Source organism: Porites lutea, chromosome 3, assembly GCF_958299795.1.
Source record: "Porites lutea chromosome 3, jaPorLute2.1, whole genome shotgun sequence".
NCBI classification, from domain to species: domain Eukaryota; kingdom Metazoa; phylum Cnidaria; class Anthozoa; order Scleractinia; family Poritidae; genus Porites; species Porites lutea.
Genome location: NC_133203.1, coordinates 27513837 through 27523946, shown reverse-complemented (window position 1 = coordinate 27523946; position 10110 = coordinate 27513837). Strand labels below are relative to the sequence as shown.

Below are 10110 nucleotides of genomic sequence, written 5' to 3'. Positions count from 1 at the left end.
ATCATCCTTATAACCCCTGAGTCCGAAGGCCACTTAACATAAATAGCATTCAAGCTAGAAAATCCCAAAACATTTCGTTATGGGAATTGGTGATATACTGATATAAACCAAGTGAAAAACCTCCTAAAGAAAGGATTCATTTGAATGGGCACACCATCCAATTCAGAGTTATGTACTATGCCCGACAGGGCTTTACAAAGTTGGACTAATTAATCTGAGTGTCTACAGGTCAACAGCCTTATCCACCTCTTGAATCAGCGATTTTCAACCACAGAAAACTAACGCTAAAACACTTTCGTCACGGGTTAATTTTTATAAGCACTTGACCTTCTTGGACATAAAACGTGTTTTTAAACTGGACCATTTTCTCTTTAGAGTAGCACGTAATGTGGATGGAAGTCAACCCTTCTCAGTCCTGATGAATGAGCAAGTTTCGAACCTGTTACCCCCTAAATTAACCTCCCAAATTAACGCCGGCGCAATTTGGGCGCGGGTGTGTTCTCTACTCTGTGAGCTAGCCGTGAGCGAGTTGCGGGAAATTAGTTTAAAAAAATTTGCTGTGCTGCTTGTTCAATGTGATGAAGTGATAACTTGTTAGCGAGAATTACTGTCGAATGACAACTGGGTCCCTAAAATATTGTGATTACGTAACCTTGTCAGTTCAACTCTATGGCTTGATAACAGTGGCTCGATCACGTACTGCAGTACATACCAAAGGAAGAGAGAAAGAATCATATAACAACATAGCTCCAAATGAAAACCTTTAAAATCGTCTTAGAATTGATTCGCACGCAAGGCGAACAATGTAAATTTACTCAAGCAGTCTTGCGCATTTGAGGGATCATTCAAAATCAAGTGATTGGAGTTACGCCACTCGTTCTCTCACAAAATGCCTTATGCCATATTATCTGTACAGAAAGCGAAGTGACGGGTTTTGCCAACATTTACAATTTATAACTGCAGAGCTGTGACAATAACGCCACATAAAGACCTTATTAAATACCCATTCATCATTCTCACCTGACTCCAAAGGCCACTTTACATAATTAACATTCCGCGAGAAAATCCCCACATTTCATCATGAGAATCGCTGACGTTATGTATCAATCAAACCACCTAAGTACTGCTGAAGAGGTTTCATTTTTAAGGTAACGGTCAAAGCTTTTAGTCAAAGGTTGAGAACAAAAATGTCAACAGTTTCAAGGTTAACGATCTTATAAACCGTCAAAAATGTAAGTTAAGATTAACCGTCAAAAAGCTTCAATAAAGTTTTTCAAATCTCACTATTTCAGCTGATCTTCTCGGCAGTTCCGTCGGGCTCCTGAAGAATTTCTAAACTGGAAAAATCAGTTCTCATGTTCTCAAAAAACACTTTTTCTCTCTTTCTAGTCTTTCTAAACATTACAATACCTCATTACAACCTATATCTGAGAATATTTGTAAGTGAAAAATTTATAGGGCCAAGACAACCTCCTTCGGGAGCCTCTCCTGGTTAATATTAATTCATACAGAAGTTGTTATAATATTTTAAATTTTGGACTAAATTTCCACTTAATAACCGTCAACCGTCAACCGTCAAAAGCTCTAAAATTTAACGAAATCGTCAAAGCTACCACCGATTTTGACCCTTTTGCACAGTACCTTCAATCGCCTTTATTTTTGTTTGCTTTCAGGTTAAAGGGGCTTAATGTCACGAGGATATTGTTGTTTTAGGTCAATTCTGTGCTGAAGACATTCACTGCTTAGTTCTTTTACCAATACACAAAATCACTCTGTAGCGTTTTTTAAAAAAAATTGACGAAGCCGTATCAAACAAATTTCACCAGGAAGCAGTAACAATTAATTTTGTTTTTGGTGATTTTAATTTGCAGGCATAAATTAAAACTTAACAAGGTTGGCCCAACTTTTTTAAGTTTTAATCCATGTCAATCTTTGCCATCCGTTGCAACAGACAACAGGAAACGGTTTCAATCCCTAAAACATAGTCTTAAAAATAACAAAAATGAACCATAGCAAGTAGCGTGACTTAGAACCTTTAATCGTCCAAATAAAGGTCGCATTAAAAAAAGACAGAACAAAGAAATGATGACAATAACAGCACGTATTAATCAAATAATTTTTAATGTGCCCAGTTATTTTGGACCATATCAGCAAAATAAAACAAACACTTTTATTGTAAAAGAGCCAATGATCTGTTTGAGTAGCAAGTAGTGAAAATACGTTTTGTTTTTACTCGATCTCAAACTAAATGTGAAGATTTATTTCGTGTCTGTCTACCCAGTTAATAGTTATCTATACACCGAATTTGAATTCGCTACGAGGTACCGGGGCCGTTGGCAAGGCATCTTCAATGTCTTCTCCCCGTTCCAGCATGCGCTCTATCTCTATTAGACGATTAACTCCATCACACAAGCGCTGAACAGAATGTACCTAGAAAAAACAGTCTTATATGACTGAGTTTGCATGTAAGTAAAAAGATTTTTAAAAATTGGCAGAGCTCTTAAGAGAGAGATCGAAAAGTGTGTAATGGGGTCTTGTAATACGGTTCCGCTCAACCATCCCGTGGTGAGGGTATTACAAAAATAATAAGCCAAAAATAAAGAGCAATGGAGGAGGTCAGTCATAGAGCCATTGAGAATGGACTGTAGCCAAGAACATGTTTTCTGGTCAACCCCGTTGAACTCTTTAAGTCCGTTCTTTAGTGAAACTCTTTTTATTCAGACTACCCAAACTTATGTTGTGACTGTTTGTGGATTTGTGACTTTCAAGGGCCAGCTCGCTACATTTAAAGATTCGTTTCCAAGGTAAAACTATGAAATTATGTGGATAATAGATATCAGAACTCAGCAACTTTTCAAGGCACTAGAATAAAACACACAGTTAAATTTTACGGAACTGCTTGAAAAAAGGAGAAACTAGCAATCGCTCTTTATATTTGTTTGACTACTTCAGCTGTTGAAACAAACAGTATCCACCAACAAAGAAACAAACCTCGGAAACACCAAGAGTTCGCGAACTATGAATAAACATTACTCCAGAGAGAAGGTCCCCTTCAGAGAGCCCTAGAAAAAAAAAGGAAAGAAAGAAAGAAGCATCGTATATCTTGATAGATTCCCTTGATTTCTTAATTAAAGGTTAAATTGGCGCCTCACACACTTGGAATCGTCCAATTGGATGTTAAAAAATAACTCTTCCTGGTTAGAGCATCGATGCTTGGAAAAACAATAATAATCCCCACTAGCCCAATTTGCCAAATACAGGCGAATTATTTCTTGAGTTGAATACTTAGCTAGAGGGCGCATTTAAGTTCAAAAAATAAGGAAAAAATTGTCGGGGTGCGCTTTCGCACTCTATAACTCCACGTCGCAGTCGTGCAGTGTCGGCAGAGAAGTCTACCAAAATGCGTGCTGCATGTACAGAGTTATAGCTTTGCTTGTTAGTAAACCTATTGCTTTTTTGACGTTCTCGTTTCCGTCGCTGTCCTGCGCCGGTTGCTTAATTTCCCAAATTTAGAAGTGAATAGGTTTCATTCGAACTGTCACGTAAGACATAGCACGGACTAGAAAGTTACAACTAGTTTCCCGGCGTCTCGGTTAGTTTTCAGATGGTTCAAGGCTAGTAAGTTTTGCAAGCAAGCTTCCGACAAAAATTAAAGAGCCTGTTCCCAGGTTAGCTCTGCGATGCTGAATCATGTAGCTATAAACTTAAGGCATCTTGTTGACCGTAAAACTAAGCAAAGCCAAAAAGATGAATCATACCTGCTCGTCTCCTCTCAAGTTTGTACGCCGTGAGAATCCATCTTAGCCTTGGATCCTGGGGAAGATTGGTTACTGTTATTGATCAGAAATAGCTATGGCATATTTCAAAGCTAGGGCATTCGCCCAGTTAACTTTCTCAAAGACTTCTGGGATTGTTGGTAGGGACAGGGAAGGCTGTTTGTTTCACGCAACAGGACGGCAGGAGTACATCTTTTTTCCAAAATATCCTTTGGTCAAACGTGACAGGGCTATTATTTGCGTGATATGCCTTGATCTTCACTTGACATAAATTAATGTTTTCTGGTCTTTTACAGAAAGATCTGTTCAAAGGGAAGTGAAGTTTAGCGAAATTTTATTTCAAACAAAATTATTATCACGCTTGTCACACAAGATTTGCCGTCTTCTTTCCTCTCCCGACCTGTCGCATAAGTTCACTAATCATAGTAGAGAACATAACGGGATGTTTTTTTTTTAGAACCCCGAATGGTATGAGACAACCTGTTGGCTGTTATCTGACAAATAAACATGGCCGAGGAACTGAATTGCAGACTACAGAGAAATGAATCCAGCCAGTTGTCAGAGCGAAACTCTCGAACCCAGGACCGCCAGATTGCGAGTCTGACCCTGTGTCAAATCGTCCAAACAAGTGGCCAGATATCAAGCCCCCACAGTTCGTCCAAACGTAGTTTAAAAACTGCCATAAGCGACTAAAACGCTTGCAAACCAAGCTGGTTTACTGATCCTTACCGTAGAAAGGTGATGCAGTTTGACTCTTACTCTAACGTCCAGTGCAGTACCGAGGTAAATTGGGTCCGAAACGATGTAACCAAGGTGATCATCCCACATGAACTCTTCCCCAGACTTCTTAAGCTCTCGCTCAAACGCTGCAATTCCCCGGATTAACTTGTCAAACACGCCTTGCACGTTCCCACCTTTATCGAAGCACCTGAATTGCACGTGATCGTCTTCATTGACAAAAACAACGAAAGTAATGTCTTTGTTTCGGTATATACCACGTGACTCGGGCCAATCACGTGCACGGCCTGAACACGTGATGATTGGTGACGTGGGATGAGTGGAAACGTTGAGTGATCCAAGGCTAGGGTCAGGAAAATCGGAGAGGCTTTTATATTCACCCTCGAACTCGCCTGAAATGATTATAAAATATGTCATATCCAAAGGGAATTAAGTCTTTCTACTAACTATGGCTTCGTACTATGGGCAAAATGGGATCATTTTCTAACTTTAACCTCCGCCAAAATGAGCTTTCTCTGTAAAATTCTAGTAAGTTACTAACGTGGAATCGAAGTTAAGGAGATGCCGGGATGGATGATAGTTACGGACAGTTATAAGGAGCTTTTGAAAAGGTGGCCTGGCGAGAGTACGGAAGGACTGATTGGTCGTTATAGACTGAAGTTAGTTTCTACTTTCACTGTGATGGAAGATGGTGGAAGTAATTCAGTTAATAACTTTCACAAGGTATCCGAGGGCATTCGTTGGTAATGGTTAGGTTAAATATTTCTGTTGAAATTCACCTGCAAAAAGAAAATCGCCGCATAGCTTTAATTTATGTAATTTTAAAGCTTCAGTATTTTAGCCTGCGAAAACAGTGGCTTCTCATCGCTCCCAACCGCCGAGTGTCTGTCTCGCGAAACGTTCCAGCGGTGCCCAGGAGCGAAGAGACGAAGCGGCTGTATTCGTAGTCTACGGAATTACCCTCGAAGACATTTGTAGACTCGGAATATTTTGATTGTCGACTGCAGGTTTCTCTTCCAGCAGAACCCGCTGATTCATGTGGAGTACTTTATATAGAAGACTCCGAAATGTCCCTCACCTTGCCGCCACTCACCTCCCAATCGCTTGAACACCAATCGAATGAGGTCCTCGAGGTTCCTTCTCTCACTTCGGCAACATCCAGCCGGTAAACTATATCCCTGAATCGACCGCCTCGTGTGCAATCGTACCGAAAGTACGTAGGCACTGCTAAGTTTGCCGCCCACAATCTTGCGGCTGTCCAAGTCTCTAGAATGAAAATCGGTCTTTCGGTGTCCGTGGTATTCTCGAATGATTTCGTCAAATAGTGGAGCAAACATTTCGTAAGACTCTCTGTCTCCTGCTACTATCCCGGATGCCCGTTGCCATGGAACTCCAGGGTTGTCCACTCCAACCTGAATGGCTTTATCGAGGGTGAACCCTTTTTCGGTAATCTTGTTCCTAATAAAGGAAATTTAAATTACATGACTGTGTCGCTCTATTTTGGAAAATTAAATAGTATATTTAGTAGAATAACAATGAAAAGGATGCCTTTATTCTTTATTTTGCTAAGCTAATAAGTTGCAATTAAGTTTAATGGTCAGCGACTGCTGAAGGACTTGTCATACACGGAAGGCGTCACTGATTAAAGCAACTAGCTGTGTGTTTCGTTCGCTCACTCGTTCTTTATATGACATGCCCCTCTCCAAAATCCCGGCTTTCCCTTCCACACGCAATTCCAGGGAAATGTTGCTAGTCTATGTGGGACTATCTTTATTGTTATTTTTTTTGTAATGGATTTATGGGCTTGGGTATAAGCCATTATGAGAACTTCAATTCATTTATGCGCTCTCTCAGAATCATTCAGTCTCGAACTGAATTTAAACAAAGCGGATGTTAGCATCTGCATATGCTGGAAAATATCTCACTTGGTTTAATTTTTTCAACGATGATATACTATGTCGACTTGAAATATTCGTTTAATAATCACCCACCCTCAGAAATAACAAAAAGAGATGTAGGAATGTTTTAACGTGTTTTGTTTTAAAACCTTTGCAAAGGGAACTTCTACCACATGGTTAATTCGTTATTCTGGTCTTATTCGTCATGCTCTCGGGCATTCCAATGAATTTTAGAGGAAATACTTCATTTGTCCACAAAAAACATATATTTCGAAACGAATTAGAGAAAGAGAGAAAACTTAACTGCTAAGAACGAAAAAGTTATTGTGTCATTCAAGACGGATTATCACGGTCTAAACTTTTTCTTTGTTGCTACAAGCAGCAAAGCCATGCCAAGTTTAAACTCTCAGCGGTCACTTGCGAGAGAACACCGAGAAATGCCGTTAGGAAAATCCATTTGGTAGCCACATGACCAGGCTTTGTACATACCGTAAACTTTTGCTTATAGACCCTGGGCTTATACAATGCATCAGCTTCGTAAGGAGCTTAACAGCTTAAGGAGAGGTTATAAACGGTGGTGGTGGGGGGAGCTTATATCTGAGGGAGCTTATAACCGGAACAGAAAAAGTGCTTCGCAACGTGCTATGGCAGTACTGATCAAACGATACGTGACAATTAACGAATTTGATTAAGCTTCAAAAAATCATAATAAAATTAAATCGAATTCATTTCAACACAAGCTCACAGGGGCTTATATCCGGGAGCCGGCGTACAATCTCATAGACATATTAAATTCTGCAAGCAGAATACTGCAATGCTGATCGTACTACGTGAAAATTAACTCTGCAAGACATCAACACGACACCGAAAGAACTCAAAACAGAGCGAGATTAATTGTTGCCATAGACAGCTGTTTCGCCCTCTTTGGGGCTCGTCAGTATGGCGTAACAACCAGAGAAAGCTCTGATGAAAAATATCCGCGCACTCAGAGCTGTCTATGGCTACAATCCCGCTCTGTTTTGAGTCCTTTCGGTGGCGTGTTGATGTCTTGCAGAGTTAATTTTCACGTTGTACGATCAGCATTGCACTATTCTGCCTGCAGAGTTTAATATGTCTACTTTTCATGTTTGCCGATCCCCTGGTTGTATAAAACACCCGTAACAACTACGGGTACGCGTACCTGCACTCGTAACTTAAGTCAGTTGCATTAAATTACTTAAGTGGTCCACTTAGGGAATTCACTTCAGTGGTTGCACTTACTATTTTTGTAAGTGTTCACTCAAGTGTCCTTTATGCAACAGAAATTGCAGGTGTTGCATAAAACCTTTTTTAAGGGAAAAATAGCACGTATAAATTTACGGGACCTATCTAGGTATCGTCACTGTTTTTACTAAACTTAACGAGATCTTTTACTGAGCATGAGAAGTGAAAAAAAAGTATTTTTCTTCACGTTATTCGTTCTAATGCGCTTTGTTAACCTCTGATGTACACTTTAAAGCCGACGTTGTGAAAAAAGAGGAAGAACTATCATTTTCTGTAGATATTGAAGAAAACTAACGTCTGCATGCAAATTTCATTTTTTTGAGAGGCTTAAAAGTGTTAGAAACAACTTAATACTTTCTTTACACTCACCGATGGTTAGCTTAAAAAAAAAAGAGTGAGTCATTAATGAAGTACTGTATTAAATTAAGTTACGTGTGCTTTTAAGTGAGCCCGTAAGTTACCAAGTAAAACAGAAACTTATGAGAGTGCTAAGAGTGTTCCATGCAACACACGTAAGTGTACCCATAACGGATTCGTAAGTGACCTACTCAAGTGGGCACTTAAGCTACAATAGGTGTTATGCAACCGGGCCCAGGGCCCGGTTGCATAAAACCTGCACTTAAGTGCTCACCTAAGTAGGTCACTTACGAGTCCGTTATGGGTACACTTACGGGTGTTGCATGGAACATTCTTAGCACTCTCGTAAGTTTCTGTTTTACGTGGTAACTTACGGGCTCACTTAAGGGCACACGTAACCTTGATATAGTACTTTATTAACGATTAACTCTTTTTTTTTAAGCTAACCATCGGTGAGTGTAAAGAAAGTTAAAAGTCGTTTCCAACACTTTTAAACCTCTCAAAAAATGAAATTTGCATGCAAACGTTATTTTTCTTCAATATCTACTGAAAATGATAGTTCTTCTTCTTTTTTCACAAAAGTGTTCATCAGAGGTTAACAAAGCGCATTAGAACGAATTACGTGAAGAAAAATACTTTTTTTCACTTCTCAGTAAAAGATCTCGTTAAATTTAGTAAAAACAGTGACGATACGGGACCCACATAGGTCCCGTAAATTTACGTGCTATTTTTCCCGTAAAAAAAGTTTTATGCAACACCCGAAATTTCTGTTGCATAAACGACACTTAAGTGAACACTTACGAAAATCGTAAGTGCAACCACTTAAATGAATTCCCTAAGTTGACCATGCCACTTTAGTGATTTCATGCAACTGACTTAAGTTACGAGTGCACGTACGTGTACCCGTAGTTGTTACGGACGTTTTATGCAACGGGCCCAGGTCTTTTGAGATCCTACGTTCTTCGGCATATTCGTTTGCGGTCCTTTGTGTCCTTTGTGGTTAATGTTTGTACTCTTCAATCTGATGTATTTTTTGTTTACAGGTAGAAAGACCTTTTTACAATAACTTAGCGAATCCTCGCGCGCTGATGGCGTCGCATGTCACATGTGATTTTCCGAGGAACTTCGTAATAAACTAAAAATAAATGTTATTGTAAAAAAAAAAATCGATTACAATTTTCCATGGTTTACACTCTCATAGACCATAGAAATGAGGCCATGAAATGTTCAAAACTTTGTAGTGAAACCACTCGCTTGCTGCTGGTGGTTCCACTTGAGTTTTGAACATCTTATGATGTCATTTCTATGGTCTACAAGAGTATAGACTATGGAAAATTGTGGTCGATTTGTTAAATAACTAGGGCGTGGGGGGTATATACTGCAGTTTACGGTATTTTCACTACCTGCCTTAGCTTAGCTTAGCTTATTAAAATACCCAGAAAAACACATAATTTACCTATTAATCAGATTAGCATAATTTTCTCTAAAATGTTAAAAAAATATTCTTCCATTTGGTCTGCAAGCCGTTGGTGACGCTTACTTGTAAATTGATTTCATTTGCAATTTCCAGGGATAATATCCACGAGTCCGTTTTTTGAAACGGGAGTAGATGTTTGTTGATCAATCTTGGACAAAGAGCCCAAGACGAATCGGTGATCATGACGCATAATAATGCCAATATAATCATACAAGCGAGGATGTCGGGGACGCGGGGGATATATTGACCCATACTTCTTAATAACTACTCAAATAATTACTTTTAGTACATGCTAGTTATTTGCTTACCTTAGTGAATTGTAAAGATCTGGAGTGAGGTGATTTGCCATCAAATTATTGTGAAGGCGCAGATCCGGAAAATTGCCATCTGGTGGTGGTCTCTCATAACCGTGTTCTTCCCTGTTCCAAGGTTTCATGTAATACATCACGTACATCTCTCTAGCTACATACACGCCGCAACCTAACGCCACAATCCCAAGAAGACGCCGATTGGGAAGGTAATCCATCGTTATTTCGTTTGAAAGTTCATCGCGAGGTCTTCTGATATATGCTCAGTTTAGTGCGCTCAAATTCTTATTGCG

General features: G+C 39.5%; 1 protein-coding gene across 2 annotated transcripts; it reads right to left on the bottom strand.

Moving 5' to 3' along the window:
• Nucleotides 1-2102: 2102 nt before the first annotated feature.
• LOC140930842 (creatine kinase M-type-like) lies at nt 2103-10110 on the bottom strand. 2 transcript variants are annotated; one of them, XM_073380554.1, is made up of 6 exons: nt 9818-10110; nt 5593-5972; nt 4506-4906; nt 3759-3813; nt 2992-3062; nt 2103-2430 (listed from the first exon to the last, which is right to left on the bottom strand). In XM_073380554.1, the coding sequence occupies exons 1-6, from the start codon at nt 10033-10035 to the stop codon at nt 2293-2295; spliced, it is 1263 nt and encodes a 420-aa protein (XP_073236655.1). In that variant the 5' UTR covers nt 10036-10110; the 3' UTR covers nt 2103-2292. The 2 variants fall into 2 exon arrangements, with proteins under 2 accessions (XP_073236655.1, XP_073236656.1); XM_073380555.1 differs by having other exon boundaries at nt 5608-5972.

Coding starts and splice junctions, on each gene's coding strand:
- LOC140930842 (XM_073380554.1), bottom strand. CDS start 10,035: ATGGATTACCTTCCCAATCGGCGTCTTCTTGGGATTGTGGCGTTAGGT. Junction 5,973..9,817: donor GATCTTTACAATTCACTAAG/GTAAGCAAATAA, acceptor TTCCTTTATTAG/GAACAAGATTACCGAAAAAG. Junction 3,063..3,758: donor ACTTGAGAGGAGACGAGCAG/GTATGATTCATC, acceptor TTTTTTTTCTAG/GGCTCTCTGAAGGGGACCTT.